The sequence below is a fragment of the Rhinopithecus roxellana genome, chromosome 20 (assembly GCF_007565055.1).
Source record: "Rhinopithecus roxellana isolate Shanxi Qingling chromosome 20, ASM756505v1, whole genome shotgun sequence".
Classification (NCBI taxonomy): Eukaryota; Metazoa; Chordata; class Mammalia; order Primates; family Cercopithecidae; genus Rhinopithecus; species Rhinopithecus roxellana.
Window position 1 is genome coordinate 31,007,091 of NC_044568.1, and position 25,572 is coordinate 31,032,662.

Here is a 25,572-nt window from a genome sequence, read left to right on the forward strand (position 1 = left end):
TAGTTTGGTTTTAGTTAAATGAATTTTGCCACATCCATATAGTGGAATACCTCACAGCTGTTATAGATAGATTTAAAAAAAATTATAGAATGTATGTATGGTATCATCCCATTTGTGAAGAGACATATGCTTATATGTGCATTAAAAAATTGTAGGATATGCAAGAAACTTAACAGTGGAATGTGAAAAGTGGGTGATTGGGAGAGGTGGAATTCCACTTTTCATTTATCTTTCTGAACCTTTTGAATCTTTTTTTTTTTTACAATAAGCATGTATTCCTTTTTTTTTTTCAAGATGGAGTCTTGCTCTGTTGCCAGGCTGGAGTGCAGTGGTGCAATCTCGGCTCACTGCAACATCCGCCTCCTGAGTTCAAGCGATTTTCCTGCCTCAGTCTCCTGAGTAGCTGGGTCTACAGGCATGCGCCACCACGCCCAGCTAATTTTTGTATTTTTAGTAGAGAAAGGCTTCCACCATGCTGGCCAGGATGGTCTTGATCTCTTGACCTCGTGATCTGCCCACCTCGGCCTCCCAAAGTGCTAGGATTACAGGTGTAAGCCACTGTGCCTGGCCCGCATGTATTACTTTTATAATTAAAAATTCACAACTCAATGTCAAGTGTGAACCTTGTGTTGACCCTGATTTGAGCAAACAATAAAAAGATATTTTTGAGACATTTAGATTATGAATTTCACATTTGATGATAGTTACTATTAATTTTGTGAGGTGTGATATTGGCAATGTGGTTAAATGACTTCAGAGAAAAAGGAAGGTATAGTTAAGCAAGTATGGCAACATCTAATAATTTGGGTCTAGGTGATGTGTATGGGTTTCATTATACTGTCCTCTTTACTGTTGTATGTATTTGAAAACATTCATGACAAAAAAACCTTTTTAATCAGTTAAACCATGAAGAACTGTTAAAGAAGTGAGCTTCCAAAAAGTGTTTATAACAGTACTGAAACACATGAATTCACTAACTAGTAAGCATCTGTATTAGGATTCTCTAGATGGACAGGAGATATATATACACACATATATATGTGTATATACATATATATGTATATAAAGGGGAGTTTATTAAGTATTAACTTACATGATCACAAGGTCCCACAATAGGCTGTCTGCAAGCTGAGGAGCAAGAGCCAGTCCGAGTTCCAAAACTGAAGAACTTGAAGTCTGATGTTCGAAGGCAAGAAGCATCCAGCACAGGACAAAGATGTAGGCTGGGAGCTAGAAATCTAAATCTTGGCACCAAATAACAAATTATATAGCTTCTATTTTTCTGAGATAGTCTCGTCTGTCACCCAGCCTGGAGTGCTGTGACACGATCTCGGCTCACTGCAACCTCCACCTCCCAGGTTCAAGCAATTCTTGTGCCTCAGCCTCCTGCATAGCTAGGACTACAGGCACAAGCCACCACGCCTGGCTAATTTTTTGTATTTTTAGTAGAGATAGGGTTTTGCCATATTGCCCAGGCTGGTCTTGAACTCCTGAGCTCAGGCAATCTGCCTGCCTCAGCCTCCCAAAGTGCACTTCACAAATACAATAATAACTTTAATCCTCACAAGGCAGGTATTTCTATTTTAGCTATTGTTATTCTTTTTTTTTTTTTTTAAGCAATGGGGTCTCCCTATATTGCCCAGGCTGGAGTGCAGTGGCTATTCACAGGTGTGATCATAGCATACTAGAGACTTAAACTCTTTGGCTCAAGTGATCCTCCTGCCTTGGCCCCTGAGTAGCTGTAACTGTAGGTGCACACCACTGTGCCCAGCTTTTCTATTTTATAAATAGGAAAACTTAGGCTCAGTAAGATTTTGGGCTTTTGTTACGGGAGAAGTAGCAGAGCCAGAATTTAAACCCAAGTGTGTGTAATTCCAAAGCTCATGTTTATTCCCCCAATAATAAACAGGCCTTGCCAGACATGCTTATGTTGGGATCATTTGATTGTGGTATTTCTTTAGCCTTAGTCTGCTAAAGTTCTAAAACTAAAAAGGGTAGGGGGGAAAAAAGAGACATCACCTTTAGTCATTCTAGATCTATGTGGCAGGTATTCATTACTTGTAGCAGAAAAAAGGCAACCATTATTATTACTGATGCCATTCTAAGTAGATTTTAAACATTTGGATGCAATCCCTTTATCATGGAAATATTTAATTGTATCATATATTCTTAGTTTTAGTTAAAATCATGTCTGGCACAATGCCTTTAGCAACTTCTTACCATCCATGAAACGGTCCTCTTCCATAGTCTTAAAATAAGTAGTATTTACCAAGTTTACATTTTTCAATATGTAGATATTAAAAAAGAAAAACTTGATTTTTTAAAAAGTTGCTAATGTTTAATTCATTATGAGACCTCCATATGTGAGATTCTTTCTCTATTCTAATATTTTCTAAATGCTTACTCATAGCAGGTACTGTGCTAAATGCTTTATATGTATTGGCTCAGAAACTCCTCCATATTATCTATGAGGTGGTACCGTTTCTATTCCTACTTTATAGATGAGGCATAAAAAAGTTAATTTGCTAAAGGTTTCACAGGTGGTAAGTGGCTGAGCAGGGTTTTAAAGTCTGATCTGAGTTTGTGGTCTGGCAGGCAGTGTAGCTCAGTGGACAGGAACCTAATAGAGGAGACATAGCTTTTAGCATAAGAAGGATTCCCCCAAACTGATGACAAGTACAACTTGAATGCATATACAAATAACATTTATTAACTTAGGCTGTACAATATACTGATTTAGTCAAATAAAAAATACCTCGCACAAAACCTCAAGTAAAAATCTGTAAGGTGTCAGATTGAATTTTATATTCTGAATAAGACAAGGGACTGCCATTCACTTAAAACAAAGCAAAATGACTCCACTTCCATTTATTTATTTATTTATTTATTTTGAGATAAGTCTCGCTCTATCATCCAGGCTAGAGTTTGTGGTGTGATCTCGGCTCACTGCAACCTCCGCCTCCCAGGTTCAAGTGATGCTCCTGTCTCAGCCCACTGAGGAGCTGGGATTACAGGCACGCACCACCATACCTAGCTCTACTTTTTGTATTTTTAGTAGAGACGGGGTTTCACCACGTTGGCCAGGCTGGTCTCGAGCTCCACTCACCTCGGCCTCCCAAAGTGCTGGGATTACAGGCATGAGCCACTGCACCCGGCCTCCAATTCCATTTTGTAGGAGAGTGCATGAGGCTATACCAATCAGGCACTGTGGTTGGTATAATGCCCACACCAGGGACCAGCCCACCGCCCAGACTTAGCCTCCGGGTAGGCTGCTTTGCTATTAAGGCAATAGTCTTAGGATCCTTGTTATAAAAGTTTAAACAAAATCCCAAAGCTCTCAAGTCTTCCTGGAGGTGGCAATGTACTATCAGTTTGGAATGCATACCAGTCTGGAAGCTGAAATTACTCTGCTGTAGCCTTTTGAGCATTGGCAGCATTTTCCAAAATTTTTCTTTTCCATTCTTCATAATCCTGTGTCAGATCTTCATCTTTCTGTGGTTTATGTGGCATCTCCTCTACCTTCTCCATTTCTGACAGAAAATCATCAAAAGCAATTTCAAAATTCTTATGCTTAGAAATGAAATTTTAAAAAGGCAAACCTGTTTAAATTGTCTAAAACAGAAAAGAAGATACTGAAATGAAGTGGAGAAACAGCAGTTACCACTTTTTTTGAGATGGGGTCTTGTAATGTTGCTCAGGCTGCACTCAAGAGGTTCAAATGATCCTCCCACCTCCACCTCCTGAGTAACTGGGACCATGGCTGGGGCTACAGGCTCACACTACCACACCTATCTTAGCTATCACTTTTTTCTCTCCCTTACACTCCAAGCATTTCAAGACATCTAACAACAGCTAACGTCTATCAAGCACTTAACTGGTGCTTGAGAGGCACTGAACCAAGTACTTTAAATGGCATTATTTCCTTTAACCCCTACTACACTCCATAATAAGTGATAACATTAATCACATTTTATAGATCAGGAAACTGAGGCTCACAGAAATTATAGACTTTCTTAGAATCCCATAGCCAGTGGCTGGGCATAGTGGCTCATGCCTGTAATCCTAGCACTTTGGGAGGCCAAGGGGGCGGATCACTTGAGCCCAGGAGTTCAAGACCAGCCTGGGCAACATAGTGAGATCCCAACTCTACCAAAAATACAAAAATTAGCCAGTTGTGGTAGCACATGCCTGTAGTCCGAGCTACGCAGGAGGCTGAGGTGGGAGGATGGTTTGAGCTCAGGAGGCGGAGGCTGCAGTGAGCTGAGACCGTGCCACTGCACTCTAGCATGGGTGAGAGAACCAGGCCATGTCTCAAAAAAAAAAAAAAAAAAAAAACCAAAAAACAAACAGATAAACAAAAAATCACATAGTCAGTAGGTGATATTAAAACAATAAGGCAGCCATTTGCCTGACATTGTCATTGTAGCTAAAGCTCTTATAAGCAACCTGGAACTTAACTTGGAAACTTTTTTTTTTTTTGTGTGGGGGGAAAAGAACCTCCGAAAGACAAAAATAATCCCCAGCCAATCACAACCAACCAACCGGCTGACTGGCTGTACAACTAGAGACTTCCCATCAGACCATGCCCAGATAAGACAAATACCTAGCTGTAGCTGCCCAGGCTGGTCTCGCACTCTAGGGCTCAAGCAATCCTCCTGCCTCAGCCTCCCAAAGTGCTGGGATTACAGGAATAAGCCACCGTGCCAGACCAGACATATTCTTAATTACCCAATACTGATGTTACTTCCATCATTGATTGCTTGGAAAACTGGTCTTATCAAATGATTCACAGTCAGAATTTACTTAAAACTGAACTCCTGTCAGGCAAGCTGCTAGAGCAGCACTAGGATGTTTACTGCATAAAATGTCAATGTCAGTACCATGTTAGTAAAACTTACCCTTTGCTGGGGCTTCAACCACTATCTTCTTTTTCTTCCGTGGTGGAGCAGCTAAATCTCCAGGTTCTCCTTTAAGAAGTGTTATCAAGGTTAATTTTTTCTCCTGTCCTCAATTTCAGTATTTGGGCATGTTTTGGATCACAAATAAAATTAGACACCTTAACTGATCAAGTATGAGAAGAAGGAGAAGACAAATGATCTTAGACTTCTCTTTTCTTTGGCCTCTCTTGTCAGACTTGAGAATCATTTCTATCCTGGCTTATGTATCTACAGGCTGGTATTTAACATGGGAACATGTTAATAAAGAATCTATTTTCCAGGCATAGATTCACGGAATCATAGGTTAGAAACATCAATAAAAACATAACTGGTCCACACGTAATACAGAATTTAGGAAGCAGCCAGTTTACACATTTGAAAATATCTGACTTTTACAGACAGAAGTACTACATTTTCAAATGACACATTCTTGAACTACAGAATACTTACCGTCGACCTGCTGTCCAATCTTCTCTAGTTGTTTACACAGTCGATCAAATATAGCTTTTTTTACACCGGATGTGGCTACCATTTTGTTTTTATCCACTTTCAGCTTTAGAATCCTACAAAACAATTTCATAAGTTGCTTTTCTCAAGACCTGTACAGTTTTCTTCTCTGGGCAACCAGATAATCAACTTATTTTCTTTTTGACCATGCTTTAAGAGCCTCTGTCTAGTTTTTTCCTTCATTCCAAACATGTTATTATCTGTGCTAAGTTGTTTAGTTGTTTATTGGACTGAGAGTTAAAATGCACATGGGATCTGTTTTATAACAAAAGGGGCACATAAAAGACATTTGCTGTAGTGTTTCATGACTTTTAGAACTCTTTAGTAAATCTCAGATTAATTTAATGAATGACAATCATAGGACTTTTGAATGTTCCACTCATTTTAACTCACAGGATATTTATATTTATATTACGGGAATGTAACAACCCCACCCCACCCTGAGAATAAACTCTCCTAGTAACACTCCACAGCAACCACTAATTACAAACACAAAATAAACTTTTTCTTCAGGGTAATAGACCTGTCAAGACCTTTTCTTACTCAGCGTAATATGGTTTCAAAAGTAGGGTTGACTGGTCTCACTGTTTTCTACAATAACAGCTACATTCCCTCTTTATATGCGCATACTTTTGTTGAATTGAAGAGATGTTTTCTACAAATGCCAATTGATATTTCTAGGTATGTAGCTAATAGAGCCAAGCATACCAAAATTAGTGAGTAGGTAGTGAGAAATCCATTCTTTAAGGGCCAACTACATTTTGTTTTCTAAGGAGTTTTCTGGCAAGATAAAAATAAGACAACTTTAGACAAAGATATCAACTGTTACTAGTATTTCCAAAGTAACATTTTACATTTCAGTATACACATAGATAACCCACAATTCTAAGATTCAGATGTGAGAATTTATCACTAAAATATGTTATAAATCCCTTAAAGAACAGTTGTAGCCAGTGCTTTTTTTTTTTTTTTTTTTTTTTTTAGAGACGTTGCCTAGGCTGCAGTGTAGTAGCATGACCACAGCTCACTATAACCAAGAACTCCTAGGCTCCAGTGAGAATTCAGCCTCAGCCTCCTGAGTAGCTGAGAAGCCAGGACTGGAGGCACGCGTTGACACCCAGCTAATTTTTTTTTTTTTCTTAAGAGATTCGGGTCTCACTATGTTGTCTAGGCTAGTCTTGAACTCCTTGAATCAAGCAGTCTTCCTGCCTCTACCTCCCAAATTGTTGGGATTCCAGGCAGGAGCCACCATGCCTGGCCGAGCCAGTACTTTTAAAAATATACAAGCAGAAAATCACATATGAAGATTGTTTTAATGACAGATATCATCTCTTATAAAAGGCAGACTGAAATCAGAATTCTCAGCATATGTATACAGCTGCTATTTGGCTGGTGGAATTCTGACAACACTAGTTCCAAGTTGTTAGCCACATTATGGCATAAACTAGGAATATGGTCACTTGGCCAATATTCCTAATATTATTTCTAGGGGAAAATATGCTCTGAATTGATATCAACTAAATTAGAAGTATTCCTTGGAGATGAAAAACCAACTTGTAAATTGGTAACTTTACTGAATGTTTAATACTTACTTGCATGCTGAAAGCAGTGCAGCAGAAGTGAAAAGTGGCCTGGATAAGTCAAGATCTACTTGCTGTGTCTGGGGAAGACTGGACTCATAGCTAAAGGAGAAGTTATTACAGAATTATGTTAGAAAATATTATTTGAAAAGAGACTGAAAGTGCAAACCAGAACTTACAAGCTTTTAAAATGGATGAGATATGTGTGCTGTCACTTAACATGAGTTATTTTTTTAAGACTGAAAATTAACCAGAATAGGACAACGGGTAATTTGTATCTACCAGTACAAATTTTCTGGTCCCGCCCCACTCCTCACCCCCCACCATGAAGTCTTGCTCTGTCATCCAGGCTGGAGTGCAGTGATGCAATCTTGGCTTACTGCAACCTCCACCTCCTGGCTTCAAGCAATTCTCCTGTCACAGCCTCCCGAGTAGCTGGGATTACAGGTGCATGACACCATGCCCAGCTAATTTTTGTATTTTTAGTAGAAATGGGGTTTCACCACCTTGGCCAGGCTGGTCTTGAACTCCTGACCACATGATCCACCCTACTCGGCCTCCCAAAGTGCTGGGATTACAGGTGTGAGCCACCACACCCCGCCTATTGGTATACATTTTCAATTAAGGTTCTTTATGCCCCATACCTTTTTAGTATCTTTGAAGCCATATTCACTGCTTCTGTACAGCTAAACTGTACAGCTAGGTCTCTTATTCCAATATTTGAATTCAGGCCTAGTAAACACTCAAACGATTTAAGACAGCTCTGATATGTCTTCTTGTTCAAACCAGAAAGTTTAATTAAATAACCCTGTGAAAGGAAACACACATACACAAATCATAAAAACTTTACATTCTATATATTAGTACCCTTAAACACTTGTTTAATAAGCAGTATAACTTTTCAAAATTAATTTTGTGTCAAACCTTAATACCTAAAGGTTTAGCTTCATTTAGTCAAAAAATTGGTAATCATGTCAGGCTGAGGAAGTACTGCTTTCAAAGAGTTCAAACTATACAAAAGCAGGCAGTCATGCATATGCACAGATGATTTAAAATTATAACACAATACTAACATAGTCAAACGGGCAGTAAAAAACCACAGGAAACACATATATGGTTACTTGTGTTTATACAAAGGTGCTGCTATTTATTATTATTGGGAAAAGGAAGGAGAGAAGTAGTGGGAGTGGAGTAGGGGCGGGCTGGGGCGGTGTGGGTGTGTGTGTGTGAGTGTGAAAGAGGAAAAGGAAAATAGGAAAAGAAACAGGAGGATCCACTGTGGGAAACCAGCTCTGTCTGGGAGACTTGAGTAAAGTTTCAATGTAACAATAAGGCAGGGTCATGTAAAACAAATAGGAATTTACCAGAAGAGTACTGCAGGAAAAAACAAGGTATTGCATTTTCAAAGCCACAAATCACTGAAGTGAAGAGTCTGTTAAGTGAATACTGTAGCTTGAGGTCAGGATTCAAGAGAGGCTGGAGGGTTTGATGGTCATCAACAAAGCTTTGTTTTTAATATTACCATTTAATGAGTGTATCATTATGACACAGGTACTGTGTTAATGGTGTTATGTACGTTCAATCCTCCTCACAATAATCCAGCGAAATTGGATATTTTATCTTCACTTTATGGACGAGGACACTGGAGGCTAACAGAACTAGCTAGTGTGGAGATTTGATCTCAACACGCAACTCCTCCTGACCCCAAAGCTTGTTCTCTCAAACACTGTGACACTCGAAGAAAAGCACAGGGGTTTGGACGTGGTTTAAAAGGAGGATAATGCTAGCAGCAATGTGGAAGATGGCCTCCAGCCGAGAAAGAGGTGGTCAGGGAAAACAGTGATGAGTAAAGAAAACATGGCAAAATTTTTTTCCAAAGCAAACTGATTCTACAGTATTTCCAGAATAACATACAAGAATAGCCAGGCCAATCTAAAACAAGAGTTTTTACTGGGGTTTAGTTCAACCAAAAGTTAAAAGAGCTTCACTGTTGCACTGGATTATTCAGGCATTTGGTGGGACCTACTTACCCTGTCCAAGGGACACTTCATCCAGGAAGCTGCAAGGTCCAGGCACATGACTGCACTGCTGGTCTCCGTGGTGCGCGCGGAGAGGCCGACACATTTCACCCGGGACAGGCGCAAGTACTCCTCTGCTTTCCTGGTTAAAAGGGCAGTGTGTTCGCTACAACTTGTTCAGAAGTTTGCTCAACACGTTGGTAAACAATGAATACAGCCTGGTGAGCTTCACACTAAACCTAACTCCTGTGGCACGTTTATCTGGGGCTGGGAATGAAGGTCATATCCTCTGGGGAGAGGAAGACAGAACCAGCACTGACTCCAAACATCACTGTGCTCAAATGCTTTCAGGCAAAAGGAAGTTAAATTTCGACAAAAAAAAAAACCCCTTCTTTCCTCCTTCCATTACTGGAACAAGCATGAACTATCACAGAGGCAGGCAGGTTAGACCAGGGTTCCTCCTTTCCTCCTATTTCCTTTAAATCAGTAGTTCTTAAACTTGATTGTAGGCGAGAATCACCTTGGGGGCGTGTGAAAACAAATTACTGGGTCCCAGGCCGAGTTACTGATCAGTAGGCTTGAGGTGGGACCGAAGAATTTGTATTTCTAACAAGAGACAAGATGATATGGCTGTTGCTAGTCCAGGAACCACATTTTGAGAACCACTGTTCTAAACGACTACCGAGTCTTGCAGGTGTGTCTTCAAATCTTTTAAGTGTTCTATTCCTTGCCTTCCCTAGCCTGACTGCTCCACGTTTTAGCTACAATGACTTTATTTCGAACCCCGGATCCCGCTTCCCATCTCAAGGATTTTGCAGGAGCTGTCGTCCCTGCCTGGGCAGCTCTTGCCATATCTTTCCTCGCCTAGCACCTGCCATCAATCTGGCTTCAGCGGGAACAGCGCCCGCTTTTCCGAGTTTTTGTTGTTGTTGTTGTTTTATTAAAGGCAGCCGCTAGGCCGCGCTCCACCCGAAGCCCAGTGGTTCTGGCACACGGCCTGGTTAAGGTTCTCGCCCTTATAGACAACGGAGTCTGCGCCGCGTTGTCGGGTTCCCTGCTGTAAACCCGACTGCAGTAGGCGTTGGCGGAAAGAGCGGCAAGTTCTCCCTGGCTCATTTTTCTACCACCGTGCTACCCGCGGACAGGGCTGGCTGTTCCCAGGGACGTTTGCCATCGCCGTTTGCTATCGCCCTTCTTGCCATCTCATTTAAGCTTACGGCCGGGAAGTTTCTGTTGAAGTAGGCCCTAAACCCCGCCCGGCCCCAGCGCTCCCCGTCACTTCCGCGCCGCCCGACGCCTGGGAAGGGCGCCGGCCTTGCCTGAGGGCCCAGGGCCGCGAGGCGGGAGCCCAGCCCTGGTCTTGCGCGGCCGAACTCACCTCAGCATGTCCGGCTGGGCAAGGCCCAGGCGCGGGGCTAGGCGCCCGATCAGCTCCGACCCCATAGCGCCGGCACTAAAGCGAAGAACTCCGGCGAATGCCGCGGGGCAACAAAACCGGCGCGCAAAGGCTGCACCAGCCAGTGAGAGCCAGGCCCCACCCCCGGCGCATGTGGATTGGTTGGGACAGGACGTTGAGACCGTCCCACAAGCCAATCAGGGTCTTCTTTTGCGCATGCGCATCACTAGCGCGCTCGCCAAGGCACATGTGAATGTGGACTTGTAGGCTTTCCCTCCTTCCATTCCTTTCTTCTTGACAAACTCATCACACACTGCCTTTCCCTCCTGTTGTCTCCTGTCTGCCGCCGGGGGATCCCCACTGCGGTGCACCGACCGCCCACTCTCACACGCTGTGGTGAGATTGGCGGGCGCCCAGGTCCGTCCATCTAGCGTTAAGTGGCCAGGGCCAATAAGGACGCGAGACTTCGGTTCCTAGAAGTAGGCCAATCAATGAGCAGCCTGTAGGGCCCGGAGGTGGGGCTAGAGGGGGCGGGGCTTGGAGGGGGCCGCAGCGTCACATGACCGCGGGAGGTTCCGCGCGGGGTGGGTGCTCCTTGCTGCAGGCTCTGGGGAGTCGCCATGGTGAGTGCTGAGGGGGCAGTAGCACCCTGGCCGACCCTCCTTGTAGCCCCTGCTCTCTCCCACCGCCCCGGACCCCAGCGAGTGGAGAAGAGGCCCCACAGGCCGTTCGGGACTAAGACCAGCCCGATTTGGCCTGCGGGATAGGGGACAGGAGGTGGAAGGCCGCGGGCAGGCTGATCCGGGCCGGGGTGGGCGGCGGCTCCTGGCTGCGGCCGTTGCTGAGAGACAGGGCGGCCTCTCTGTGGGGGTGACTTGGCCTGTAGGCTTTGGGATCCATGAAGGCCTGCGGCCTCCTGTAAGTGGAATCGGCCGCCTGCCTGCCACGAGGGGACCCGTAGTCCAAGGTCTGAGCGTCTGGCCCCCGGAGCGCGCGGAGGCCCTGAGATCGGAGTTGGCGCCGGGACCCGCCCAGATGTTGCGTTTCTACCTTTGTGCCTAGTTGTGCTCGGTCGTCCTCACGCCCTCCTGGAGGGGTCGCAGTGGTTCCTTGGCCTTTTTTGGCCTCGTACCCGCCTTCGGCTGCAGTGTTGGTCAGCGAGTTCTGGGGACCTGCTTACATGAATTTCCTGGAAGGAATCAGGGTGTCTTCTAATCCTGACGGTCGGAAAGGAGACTGATTGTTTCCTTTAGCATTTGTGCGTTGGGCGCACCTTGGCTCTTTTGTCTCCATTGATGAAATCCAAGTATTTGACTTGCTGGAAGCAGTCCTTCTCCTTAGGGCCCCTCTATGACGGCAGCAAATCGTGGTGTGGCTGTTGGCCGGTAAACTTGAACTTCCTCAAAATGTGAATCTTTGTGTCTGGTTCCCACAAAGGCAAGTTGTCACTTGCATTTTATTAGCGTTTGACATAGCCTGCACTGTGCAAATAAATTTTTTGAGTATACACTGTATGTCCGCTTTAATTATCTTACTCACTCTGTGTAGACAGGCTTCTGTAAATCTGTAAGCCTGGAAACAGATTTCACTTTAAATGTCTTAGTGCCGGAAAGGATTAAGTGTTTTACAAATACTATTTTCATATAATATTGCCTTACAAGGTGATTTTTGCCTGTTTCTCAGAATATTTGCGATTGGGAATTGAAACAAGACCGTTGCAAAATTTGACTTTAGGATTTGTGTGTTTCCCAGCGTTTATGGATTGACATTTATATTGTTTCGTAATGGAAAACACTTAATTGAGGATGTATTACACACTCCGATTCTTTGTTGGGTGAACCAGTTGGGAGCAATCAGCCAGACACACAATCTTGTCCTCATGAATTTTATTGGGAAAGGAAACTTGAGTATTTGTTGTTTCACAGTCACTGTCTATAATTTAGGCAGGTCGCTTAGTCTTCTTGGTATCGCACTTTTGCATCCGAAAGCAAGTGTTGGCCCCTTTGGCCCTTCCAAGCCCTAAACTTCTAGAATCCACTTCAGTTCATCAAACATCTTGTGTGCCTTTAGTGTCATGGGCTGTGGCACTGGGTTCCAATGTCGAACTTAAGAGGCTACTGTGGGAGATAAGCTTGTAAAACTTAACTGTAATACAGTGTGTGGATTGCTTTACTATCATTGTCAACTCAGTGCTTTTGGGTCATGGAGGGATAGTTTTGCCTGGGGATTTTGGGGAGAACTACAGGAAGTAACGTGAACTGAGACTATAAAGAGGATGGACAGAAATTCTCCAGGTGGAAAGAAAAGGTATTGCTAATAGATGAAGCCAGAATGTTCAGTGTGCTCCATCAAAGGTTTCTTGGGGATATGTATTGGAAATGAAGTTAGAGCCATTTGGTGTTCAAATTATATTTTGAAGTTCTTATGCCCTCATCATCCTTATTTCTCTCTACTTCAGTTGTCAATGTATGCCGTGTCATTTTTAAAATAGTTCTTTCATTAATATGATACTCTGTATCTTTGTTTGAAGAGGTGAGTGTTACATTTGGTTTACATTGTACTGTCAGATTACATCTACAGCATATGAGCAGGGAGATGGAACCACAATAGGTTTCTGACGTAAGTGGAGATAATTATTTGTGTCTAAACTGAATAATAATTGTAGCACTTATTAAGTGCTTATTACTAAGTAGTAGGCACCTTTTGAGCTTTGGTTTCATTTGTTCTTCATAACAGTGGTGGGGGTACTGTCATCTCTGTTTCATAGAAGAGGAAACAAAAGCACATTGTTTGAATGGAGAGTAGTTTTCCAAGTGATCAGTTCATGATGACCTTTGCTTTGCTCTGCACCTTATAACTGTAGTCTTGAGAGGGTTGTTTGTGGGTCTCAAGCTAAAATGGCCCTAATCACAAATGTTAATTTGATCCCCATTCTGTAGGGTTTCCATTTTCTTCTGATCCGGGTAGCTGTGAAGTACAGTCATTTACAAATGGAAAACCACTTTAATGATTGAGGAAACATTGGTTAATTGACTTGTGTTTAATGATAACGTGTTCGTATTATAATTGTTAAGGCTCTATGCGACCCTTCCTAGGAAGGCATCAAGAATAGCCCTTAGAATAGCTGTTGCTAGCGTAACTACACTGTTTTATGAGTAATATATAAAAATAGACTGCTTTACTATAGCTTTATGTCTTCATTTGTAGCTTACTTTGTAATAAGTCATTCTGTAATCTTCAATATTTTGTATTTACATTTCTATTTTAAGCCCAGTTGAGACAAAATAGAAGAATTTTCCTAAAATTGCATTCCTTTGTTTGTACATCTCTAAATCTTTCTAGTCATTCTATACAAATGTTTTTGTAACTGTTTGTAACCTCTTTGTAGCCACAGTTTCATTTGCTATGTAATAAAAATTATTGTACACAACAGCCAAAAGATGGAAACAACCTACATATCAATGGATAAACAAAATGTAGTATGTGTATATATATATAGATATATAATGAAATATTTCGTTTTTAGAAGGAGGGAAATTCTGACACGTACTGCAACATGGATGAACATTGAAGATATTATAGTCAGTGAAATAAGTGAGACATAAAAGGAAAAATACTGTGTGATTTCACTTACATGAAGTATATAGAGTAGTCAAACTCAGAGAAAAGAAGGTAGGATTGCCTGGGGGATCTGAATGGGAGTTCAATGGCTACAGTTTTCATTTGCATTTGTAAAGATAAGAAGTTTTAGAGATAGATGGTGGTAACTGTTAATATGGATGTACTTAATGCCACTGAACTGCACATTTAAATGTGGTTAAAATGGTAAATTTTACGTACATTTTACCACTATAGTAAGTCATTTTTAATTAAAATATCCAAATGTATCATAAAGAAAAATTAAAAAAATTCAGATGTATCACTGTTTATTTCTAAATGGATCAGTTGAACTTAATGAAATCCATTGATTCAAATTATTATTAAATCTATTGCATCCAGAGGTAAGGAGCCAAAATATTCCAAATGATGGCCTGGTTTCACTAAAGTTCAGAGAAGACTAGCTCATGATGAGTAGTAAATTTCATTAAGTCAGAATCTTTAAATGCTGGTGTCATCCTTGCCTCTGAAACCAGCATTTTATGGTAATAGTTCTGCTGGGATAAATTCATGTTCCCTTTAAATGAAGTTTAAAAGATACCTAACTTTTTCTTTGAAATTTGTTTGTGCTTCTGAGGAAGAGTGCTTGCAGCAGAGCTCAGTTTACTAGAGTTAGTCATGGGAAAAAAAAGGGAGATGCATGGCATTGCTCATTATTCAGTTAATATTTTTCTCTTTCCAAAATTAGAACAAGAGAAAGTTTTCACTTTTGATAAGCTATGCTAGTTCAGATGTGGGTTTTACGTGACTCGCGTTTCTTTGTTAATCTCAAAATGAAATGTTGTTTTGCTTTTCTTAGTTAATGAAACAGACCAGATTTTACTTGCAGGTTGATGTGTAAGTCCTTGCCTTCCATCTTTTCAACTCATTGTGTGAGAGGCATTTTGTCTTTAGTCATTGTTTTAAAAAATAAAAGTGAAATGACATAACGTAAAATTAACGATTTTAAAGCGAACAATTTGGTGGCATTTAGTGTGCTCACAATACTGTACAATCACCACCTTTGGTTTTAAAACATTTTCCCTATCCCCAAAAGAAACCCAGTACCCATTAAGCGATTATTCCTCTCAGCCTCCCTCCTGGTAATCAGCAGTCTACTTTCTGTTCCTATACAGAATATTTCATTTAAGAGGAATCATACAACATATGGCTTTTTGTGTCTAGCTTCTTTCATTTAGCATGATGTTTTCTAGGTTTGTTCATGTAGCAATACTTCATTCCTTTTTATGGTTGAATAATATTCTGTAATTGTATATATGTACCACAATTTGTTTATTCATCCGTTAATTATTCAGTCATTTTTTTGTTAAATATCTAAACATTCTAAAACCAGTGTATTCATTTATGCAGTGAACATTTATGGAGCACCCATTATGTGTCAAGCAGTGTGTTGGGTCCCAAGGATGTAAAAATGACCATCATTTATAATGATAATGTGATGCATCCTGTGGTGGAGATGTAAACAGTGTTTATATGACTTGAAGAAGTGGTTAATTCTTGGCAGGGAGATCGAATTCATTTTGCAAGCAGACTTTTGCTGATGGGAAAGAGAAGAGTGTCTAGATATATTTTGTCCACTGTAGCTGTAGGTCAGTACATTTGAAATGGTGTAAGCTATTTGAGGACAGTGCTCTTTGTTGTTTTCTACTATAAGTCACTAACAATTTGGGCTATTTTATTTCTAGGCTGTTTAGTCTCTTGTTATATATTGCCAAGGAGGGGCTGGTCAGTGTTCTTGTAAACTAGTTCCTTAATCTGTCTAAGAATAGACTGAAATGCAGATGATAAGTAGTCTAGGGGAAAAGAGAGGCTTTAGAGAGTGGTTTCGGCTATACCTATCACAAGATTTTGATTGGTCAGATGGCTATGTCTGGGTTTGATTCAGAGAGTGTGTTAGCGGAACACAGCCATGAACTACCACCGCAAGTTTCTTTGATGCCAGCCTACTACGAGAATGTTGAGTCAGTTTCTGAGAGAGAGGCAATTCTCTGTACACATGCTGTTCTCCTTTGTCAGTCTTATTCTGTTAACTTCAGTGATGGGGCATGGCTCTGTGTGCAGCAGCTGTTAATAATTGGTAAATGGGCCAGGCGCGGTGGCTCATGCCTATAATCCCAGAACTTTGGGAGGTCGAGGCAGGCAGATCACGAGGTCAGGAGATCGTGTTAGACCTGGCTAACACGGTGAAACCCCGTCTCTACTAAAAATACAAAAAAAATTAGCCGAGCATGGTGGTGGCCGCCTGTAGTCCCAGCTACTCCGGAGGCTGAGGCAGGAGAATGGCTTGAACCCGGGAGGTGGAGCTTGCAGTGAGCCAAGATCGCGCCACTGCACTCCAGCCTGGGCACAGAGCGGAGACTCCGTCTCAGAAAGAAAAAAACAAAAAACAAAATAATTGGTAAATGGGTTTGAGGTATAGAGCTGGATTGATCCTTTTGTGACAGTCTTGGAGAAGGACTATGGCTAGAATTATAGAAATAACATATTTACTAGAAGAATGTGCTCGAGACATCAGTGGAATTTTTTATTTTTCAGCCTACAACACAGCAGTCCCCTCAGGATGAGCAGGAAAAGCTCTTGGATGAAGCCATACAGGCTGTGAAGGTCCAGTCATTCCAAATGAAGAGATGCCTGGTAAGAATGGAAATGTGGGAGGCACAGCAGTGTTTTCCAGAGTTAGGTGGCACCACGGTTTCTGGCAGATCTAATCTTCACTGTCCACCAGCATCTATCTTCTGTCTCATCTTCCTCAAGCACTGTGTGGAGCAATTTCAACAAAGAGGCCCTGTTTACTCACATGTATATTTTTGGTTTGGGATTGTCTGTCTTCCCTACTAGAATACATGCTCATAAGAACAAGAGACCCTTCCTTTTATTTACGCATTACTGTAATTTTACTACACCAGTGTCTGACCAGAATTACTAGCCTCCTTAGTTCTATACCTCGGACCTGAGGAATACTTAACGTATAACAGGTACTCTGTAAATGTTTGTTGAGTGAATGAATTTAAATGCTTTGCATTTGAATTATTCAGCTTTTTTTCTAAATATCTTGAAAACTTTAATTTCTTTTGTGAATAGATATATTTATTATAGAAGGTAGCTTAAAAATTATACTTAACACTTATTTATATATTTTCATATTCTAAAAGATAGAGATAATCTGTGTAGATACTATAGATTCTCTGAATTAAAATATAAGGAATTGAGCCAAATTGGTTGGTACTTCAAGCTATAAATTACTGTGATGAAGATGATGCTGTTTTACCTTTATAAAATGTCTTACTATGTTTTCCAAAGCATAGTAACATGCTCTTGTATCTTTTATTGGATTCATTCCCAACAAGTTGGGAATGAAAAATAAATGTCTTGGAATGGAGAAGATGGGTTTGCTATTGCTTGTTTCTTCCTCTTCCTGGGTATGGATAGTGTTTCCTCTATCTCAAGGAATTGCTTGCATTTCTGAGTTAAGTGGAACATATGGGCATTGTGAGGGTTTGAAATATGTAAGAGGAAAGCAAACTTACATGAATAGTCATTTCAGACAGCTCTGAAGAGTCTTTAACCCATGACAAAGCCATGTCAGGATAGTATCTTTCTTCACTTGAATCAGTATGCCAGTTCTTTTAATTGCAGGTAAAATGTGATGAATGGAGCTAGTTTCCTAGTCTCTATAGATTGAAAAGATTAACATTCTGTCAAGAAGCTTGCTGTCTTAGCTATGTGAAGTCTACTAAGTATTATGGATCTTTTTCTTTTTCAGTAGGGACGGCAAAGTGAACTGATCTAAGTTGATTTTTTTATGTGGTTAAAAATCATTTAAGTGCTGTATACTTTTAAAACTATGTAACAAGTCCTTGATGTAAGGAGTTTGTACAACCGAGATAAATGTTTATTTAAATTAAGCATTCTCATCTATTCTCTTGGTATTTCTGTAGGACAAAAACAAGCTTATGGATGCTCTAAAACATGCTTCTAATATGCTTGGTGAACTCCGGACTTCTATGTTATCACCAAAGAGCTACTATGAACTTTGTATCTTTTGAATGTTGAAGATGAAACATTTGGACCATACCTTTTTCTTGATAAGGACAATTTTGTTTGTTCTTTATGAAGTTTGTCTGGAGTTACTTCGTTATCTGAGTCACATGGCACTCCTCCATGCAGATGTGCTAAGTGAGAAAAACACTTGGAGAGTACTCCTTTCCTATGCTTCAATGTCTTTAAGTGTGTTGTCGGTGCATCTCAATTTTCAGACCCTTCATGAGGATATTCAGGCTATGACACAGTTGGTTCTTTAATACTTAGATGTTATTACGCAGCAGTCTCAAATGGACAGGAATTTTAATCATTTGCCATTTCAAAACCCATTAACAGTCTGACAGGTAACCGTTACATTTACCGCTTTGCTTCACCGCACATGCTTTAAAACCCTTATTTTAAAGTAAGAAAAGCCTGACTAAAATTCTGCCTTCACTGGAACATTCTCTTAAAGGACTAAAACTTAAGATACCTGCCCAGTAGTTAATAATGACTCCAACAAGTTTCAAAGTTTTGCTTAGGTTGGCTTATTTTTATTTTTAGTCCTTAATCATAATTAAAAGATATGGCCATTTCTGATGAACTGCACTACTTGGAGGTCTATCTGACAGATGAGTTTGCTAAAGGAAGGAAAGTGGCAGATCTCTATGAACTTGTACAGTATGCTGGAAACATTATCCCAAGGCTGTAAGTAATAACAAATCGGAGAACTTTTGTGTCTGTATTTCCCACTTTATGTTATGTCCTTTATGGTTATCAGCTTAAGAAAAAGTTTTAAGGGTAATTTCTTAACAAATAGAGATTAACATTTTGGTAGATACTCTCTTACTTGTTTTTAGAGTAACTAGATTTACGTTTTATGTAGATATTTGAGGAATTTTAGAAATAGAAAAAATGTACATGCTTGCTATTTTGTTTAATATCTTGACTATTAGAAAAATTAATATAATTGTTCTCTTCCAAATATGTTTAAAGGTAATGTCTATGTTGTGTATATACAGTATAAGTGTGTGTGTGTGTGTATTTTTAGAGATCAGTGGTTATATTTTAAATCAGATATTTTCCTTGTGCAGGAGAAAACAACATGGTTCCTATCTTGTTTATTTAATGTTTTGTTCAATGTGTTTGGAAATAAGTTCTTGATTTAAATATTTTATTTCTAATCAGCATTTCTTCATACTTCTCCTAGTTACCTTTTGATCACAGTTGGAGTTGTATATGTCAAGTCATTTCCTCAGTCCAGGAAGGATATTTTGAAAGATTTGGTAGAAATGTGCCGTGGTGTGCAGCATCCATTGAGGGGTCTGTTTCTTCGAAATTACCTTCTTCAGTGTACCAGAAATATCTTACCTGATGAAGGAGAGCCAACAGAGTAAGTGATTTTCTTTCTTGATTTTGTTGCAGTATTTTTTTCATTGTAGAATGTATAAAAGCGTGGAAACATGTACAGAAAGTAAGTACGAATAATTCTTCCACCCAGTCAGCCATTTAGGTAGCATCTGTATAGAGATTTCCTTTGTAATATAGAACTCCTCAGTATATGTGACATGCTCTACAATGTCCTCTTATGCAAATTTTATCTTTGGATTATTAGGACCTGCTTTTTTCAGTTAATGTAATTGAGCGTTTTTGCACTACATTAAATATTCTTTGAAAATACAACTTTTTTAAGAGGGTTATATTTGGAAATTGAATTTGTAATGAAATAATAAAGTGTGAGCCCACTGGATTTCATAATTGTTCCTTTAATGTCTATCAGTTTTTATAATTTATAGACTGCTAGTTACCTTGGAATATAAGTGATTTGAGTTATCTGTTACAAGTTACCTATTAACTCCAGAAGAGAAATAATAAAAGCCATTCAGAGACACTCCCGTCTCTTGTGTAATCAGTATTCTAGCATCAAAGTCTACTGTACTTTTATCCCACAGCAGGGACAGATGGTCAGCCAACCGTGGTCTTCAGTGGGGTAAGCTGTTCACATGACAGGTCCCCAGATTAAAGAACTTCATTCCTTTTTAAAAAAGTTTATTCATTTATTTTCTTTCTTTTTTTAATTTTTAATCTTTTTTCAGTTTGCTCCAACAGATTTTGTTTTTTTTAAAAAAAATTTCATTTATTTCTGAGGTGTACAATTCAATGGTTTTTTTTTTTTTTTTTTTGAGACAGAGTCTTGCTCTGTAGCCCAGGCTGGAGTGCAGTGGCCGGATCTCAGCTCACTGCAAGCTCCGCCTCCCGGGTTCACGCCATTCTCCTGCCTCAGCCTCCGGAGTAGCTGGGACTACAGGCGCCCGCCACCTCGCCCGGCTAGTTTTTTTGTATTTTTTTTAGTAGAGACGGGGTTTCACCATGTAGACCAGGATGGTCTCGATTTCCTGACCTCGTGATCCGCCCGCCTCGGCCTCCCAAAGTGCTGGGATTACAGGCTTGAGCCACCGCGCCCGGCCTTGTTTTTTTTTTTTGAGACGGAGTCTGGCTCTCGCCCAGGCTGGAGTGCGGTGGCCGGATCTCAGCTCACTGCAAGCTCCGCCTCCCAGGTTTACGCCATTCTCCTGCCTCCGCCTCCCAAGTAGCTGGGACTACAAGCGCCCGCCACGTCGCCCAGCTAGTTTTTTGTATTCTTTAGTAGAGACGGGGTTTCACCGTATTAGCCAGGATGGTCTCGATCTCCTGACCTCATGATCCGCCCGTCTCGGCCTCCCAAAGTGCTGGGATTACAGGCTTGAGCCACCGCACCCGGCCGTCAATGGTTTTTAGTATATCTGCATCAATTTCTTTTTAAACAGTACAGAAAAGACAAAAAATTAATAGTGTAGAGAAATTGATGAAGTTATTTGCTTTATTATGTTTTGACTGTCCATTTTGAGCATTTAATTAGGCAATCAATAAAAATTTTTGAAAGCTGCCGAAGTCTCCATCCTAGGAGACGTAGAAAAATAAAGCAGGAAATCCATGGTCTCTTCCCTCACAAAGCTTACATTCCAGTTAAAAACAAAATATTCAACAGTAAAATGATGTAGTTAGCAGTAAACTATAAGTGTTAAAATTTTTAGCGTTTTGTTTTTGGTTTTGGTTTGTAGGGGTGAGGTCTCGTTATGTTGCCCAGGCAGGTTTTAAACTCTCCTGGCCTAAAGCGATCTTCCTGCTTTGGCCTCCCAAAGCACTGGCTTACAGACATGAGCCACCATGCCCATCCTTCTAGCCTTTTGAATTAAGGAATTTGCCATAAGAGCAAGTCCAGTTGGCCCAACTCCAGATACAGAGTTGGGGAAAGTAATTTGCCCTTTAAATTTATACTGTCCTTTCCATGGTACTTTTTACCCTAGAGTCTATTCCCTTTAAAATTTAACACTAAGCCAATAAAATTGAAAGTGATTTTTTATAAAGCATTGGTGTACTACAGAGATAAGTAGGAAATGCACAAAGGAGAGGGATAGTAGTAAGTTGGTGCTGTAAATACTGTGTAAAGACTTTTCTGTTTCTTTGCAGCGAAGAAACAACTGGTGACATCAGTGATTCCATGGATTTTGTACTACTCAACTTTGCAGAAATGAACAAACTCTGGGTGCGAATGCAGCATCAGGGACATAGCCGAGATAGAGAAAAAAGAGAACGAGAAAGACAAGAACTGAGAATTTTAGTGGGAACAAATTTGGTGCGCCTCAGTCAGTTGGAAGGTGTAAATGTGGAACGTTACAAACAGGTTTATATCTTTTTGTTACCTCTTCTTATGTTCTGAGATAAAATGAAATCTGATTTTTAAAATCAGAATATTTTTGTTACGTAATAGTACATTGAAAAACATCTTAAAATGGCTTTTATTGAAGAAGGACTTAAATGGAAAGATATATATGCAATGTTTGTGGATTGGAAGACTTAATATTGTCAAGATAGCATTAAAAAAAATTGATCTATAGATCCAAGGTAATCTCAGACAAAATCCCAGCAGACTTTTGTAGAAATTAAGAAGCTGATTCTGAAATTTATATGAGGAAACAAAGAACCTGGAACAGCTACAACAAATTTGAAAAGGAAGAACATGTTGAAAGACTCAGACTACCTGAATTCATGATTTACTCTGAAGCTACAGTGAGAGCTTGTGTGGTATTGGTGAAAAGGATAGACACACAAATCAATGGAGGAGAATAAAACAGGGAATGGCAAACTTTACCTGTGAGGGACCAGATAGTAAATGGTTTTTGGCTTTGCAAGACATATGCTGTACAACAAGCTTATCCAACCTGCAGCCCAGGGCAGCTTGGAACATGGCCCAACAAAAGTTTGTAAACTTTAAAACATGAGATTTTTTTGCTTTTTTTTTTAAAGCTCATCATCTGTTATTAGTGTATTTTATGTATGGCCCAAGACAATTCTTCTAATTCTTCAAGCCAAACGATTGGACACCCCTGGTCAACAACTACTAACACTGCAGATATGGTGCAAAAGCAGCCACAGACGATATGGAAGTGAATGGGCATGGCTGTGTTCCAGTAAAACTTTACTTGTTAAAACAAGCAGCAGCTCAGTTTACCGATCTCTGACTAGACAATCCATAATAGACCCAGATATTTATGTGAAATACTTTTACTTGTATTGATCATTTGATTTTCAGGTTTTCCCTGATGAATTTCACCTCCAGACTTTTTATTTTTGATAAAAGTACAAAGGCAACCTTTTCAGCAAGTGATTCTGGAACAATTTGATGTTTATATGCAAACAACAAAAAACCCTGAACCTTGACCCTCATCTCTCATACCGTACAGAAAAAACACAAAATCTATCAGAGACCTAAATATAGAACCTAAAACTGTTAGAAGAAAACACAGAGGAAATCTTTATGACCTAGGATTAGACGAAGATTTCTGAGGATGCACAAGCACAAGCCATGAAGAAAACTCACTTTTGAGAGGCCAAAGCAGATGGATCACTTGAGTCCAGGAGTTTGAGACAAGCCTAGGCACATAGAGAGACCCCATCTCTACAAAAATTACCAAAATTAGCTGGGCATGGTGAAATGTACCTGTAGTCCCAGCTACTCAGGAGGCTTGAGGTGGGAGGATGGCTTGAGCCCAGGAGGTGGACGTTGCATTGAGTGGAGATTTTGCCACTGCACTCCAGCCTGGGCAACAGAGCAAGACCTTGTCTCAAAAAGAAAATAGCTTTTAAAGATTAGAAGTGAAGTCTTGGTGAGAAAAATCTCAAATATGATTTTCAAGTTAGTAGTTCAAATGTGTTGCTAGAGGAATAGCTTAAGAGTTTGAAAACAGATTTTAACCCTTATGTGTGTTTTTTTCTCTTTTAGATTGTTTTGACTGGCATATTGGAGCAAGTTGTAAACTGTAGGGATGCCTTGGCTCAAGAATATCTCATGGAGTGTATTATTCAGGTAGGTGGGAACATTTCATTTTTTTTAAATGACCTATTTTATCTTTCGTTAAATTTAATTGTTTTGAAAAAATTTTGATGGAATAGGAAATAAGGTTTCCTGAATAAAGAATTTTCCTTACTGGGTATGGTGACTCACACCTGTAATCCCAGCACTTTCTGAGTTCAAGGTGGGCGGATCTCTTGAGGCCAGGAGTTCAAAACCAGCCTGGGCAACATAGCAAGATGCCATTTCTATAAGAATTTAAAATAATTAAAAAAAAATTTTTTTTCCCTGTAATCTTGCTTCTTCTAAAAATAATTTAAAAACAGGGGTTTTCTGTTTCCGACTTATAACTTGGTCTTTGTATCAATGTGGTTTGTTTTCCTCCAAACTGTAGGAATGAGTCATCTGAATTTTCTCGGTCTCCGTAGCTTTAGTTTAATTGTAGGTGCACTTTATTTATTGGAATATTTCTGTCTGAGTTTATGTTTAGTAGAGAGGTTCGGAAGTAATGTGTTCGAATTTAGTTGTATAAGATTACAGTGTTTTTTCCCCACAAATGTGAACTTTACCATATGAGTTCAGAATATTATGTGAAATACTTTTACTTGTATTGATCATTTGATTTTCAGGTTTTCCCTGATGAATTTCACCTCCAGACTTTGAATCCTTTTCTTCGGGCCTGTGCTGAGTTACACCAGAATGTAAACGTGAAAAACATAATCATTGCTTTAATTGATAGGTAAGACCTTCCAACACTGGAGGATACATGCTCGGACTTGGCAGTAATGAATTTTAAACATTTTTTGAATTATTTGTCTCTGTTACATCTTTATCATACCAATGATCTTAATTTAATTATACTATAAATAATGTAGCTTTGTGATTATGAGTACTAGGTACTTGCCTTGGTTAGACACGAAAGAGGCTTAACCTAAATGTGCAGGAGACATGAAGATAATATGTTTATTCTGTGTGTTTAATTGATATTTAAAGACGTTGTGCAGACTTTTTTTTTAGATCATACAAATCCAAAAATCATATTGAAGAACAAAATTTGTTTTTTACCGTGATGTAAGTATCTTGCAGTGGGAACTCATTTGGTTTAGAGTAGCCATAAGACACAGATGATTGGAAATGTTCACGTAATCGCTGTATCATCATGTTTTCTTAAAGAAGAAATTTTAAGTATCAAATATGTTTAGTACATCCACTTTAAGTTTTATTTTCTTAGTTTTTTTTTTTTTTTTTTTTTTTTTCAGACAGAGTCCTACTCCGTCACCCAAGCTAGAGTGCAGCGGTGCTATCTTGGCTCACTGCAACTTCCAACTCCTGGGTTCAAGGGATTCTAGTGTCTCAGCTTCCCGAGTAGCTGGGATTACAGACATGCACCACCATGCCTGGCTAATTTTTGTATTTTTAGTAGAGATGGGGTTTTGCCAGGTTGGCCAGGCTGGTCTCAAACTCTTGAGCTCAAATGATCAGCCTGCCTCGGCTTCCCGAAGTGCTGGGATTACAGATGTGAGCCACTGTGCTTGGCCAATGGGTGACTTTTTTGCAGCCATGTTGTGTAGTAGTACATAATGTCTGTCCTACTACTTGTAAGCATTGTCATGAAACCAGAAACCTAAGTGAAGATTTATTTCTGCAGATACCTTTTGTATGTTTTTTGAAAAACTAAGTTATTCATTTTAAAGTCTGAGAATTCAGATAACGAAATTTTCCAAATTATCAGCTCAATCCTGGGCAGCAAAAATTCCATAGTGATTGGGCCCACTCTTAAAGGAAGCTAGTAACTGGATTTTCCTGTGTTGCCTGTAATGTCACTTACCCATCTCTGTCAGTAGTGATGCTTCTGGGCATAACAAAATGTGGATGTAGTTCTGACTGTGACAAACAGATAATGATAATGAACCAGACATTATTTTGAGTAATTTGAGATGAGGGAAATAAAAGTTAATTTTATGGATTTTAGACTTAGTTGTATTTCAAACTTCAGTAAAAATGCAGTATCTTAAAATAGTCTATGTACTTTTATTTTTTAAAGATTATTTATTTGAATCATGGT

The 25,572-nt window shown here is 39.9% G+C and overlaps 2 protein-coding genes across 4 annotated transcripts in view; one reads left to right on the forward strand and one right to left on the reverse strand.

Moving 5' to 3' along the window:
- Nucleotides 1–3,048: 3,048 nt before the first annotated feature.
- Nucleotides 3,049–10,792, reverse strand: ORC6 (origin recognition complex subunit 6). The gene is made up of 7 exons (XM_010354854.2): nucleotides 10,421–10,792; nucleotides 9,055–9,184; nucleotides 7,669–7,832; nucleotides 7,037–7,126; nucleotides 5,388–5,500; nucleotides 4,899–4,967; nucleotides 3,049–3,530 (listed from the first exon to the last, which is right to left on the reverse strand). Exons 1-7 carry the CDS (start codon nucleotides 10,483–10,485, stop codon nucleotides 3,403–3,405), a joined length of 759 nt encoding a protein of 252 aa, XP_010353156.1. The 5' UTR covers nucleotides 10,486–10,792; the 3' UTR covers nucleotides 3,049–3,402.
- Nucleotides 10,666–25,572, forward strand: part of VPS35 (VPS35 retromer complex component) — a 32,413-nt gene continuing 17,506 nt past the window's right edge. The window contains exons 1-8 of one of the 3 annotated variants that reach the window (XM_030925666.1): nucleotides 10,666–10,855; nucleotides 16,631–16,729; nucleotides 18,034–18,130; nucleotides 18,700–18,823; nucleotides 19,326–19,508; nucleotides 21,626–21,839; nucleotides 23,439–23,522; nucleotides 24,137–24,246. In XM_030925666.1, the coding sequence (XP_030781526.1) occupies nucleotides 16,715–16,729; nucleotides 18,034–18,130; nucleotides 18,700–18,823; nucleotides 19,326–19,508; nucleotides 21,626–21,839; nucleotides 23,439–23,522; nucleotides 24,137–24,246 (827 nt within the window). In that variant the 5' untranslated portion in view covers nucleotides 10,666–10,855; nucleotides 16,631–16,714. Of the gene's footprint in view, nucleotides 10,856–10,958; nucleotides 11,062–11,083; nucleotides 11,876–16,630; nucleotides 16,730–18,033; nucleotides 18,131–18,699; nucleotides 18,824–19,325; nucleotides 19,509–21,625; nucleotides 21,840–23,438; nucleotides 23,523–24,136; nucleotides 24,247–25,572 lie in introns of those variants that run through there. The other 2 variants (XM_010354853.2, XM_030925665.1) reach the window with 2 other exon arrangements.

Coding starts and splice junctions, on each gene's coding strand:
- ORC6 (XM_010354854.2), bottom strand. CDS start 10,485: ATGGGGTCGGAGCTGATCGGGCGCCTAGCCCCGCGCCTGGGCCTTGCC. Junction 5,501..7,036: donor GCACTGCTTTCAGCATGCAA/GTAAGTATTAAA, acceptor ATTGTTTTGTAG/GATTCTAAAGCTGAAAGTGG. Junction 3,531..4,898: donor GGTTGAAGCCCCAGCAAAGG/GTAAGTTTTACT, acceptor ATTTTCTGTCAG/AAATGGAGAAGGTAGAGGAG.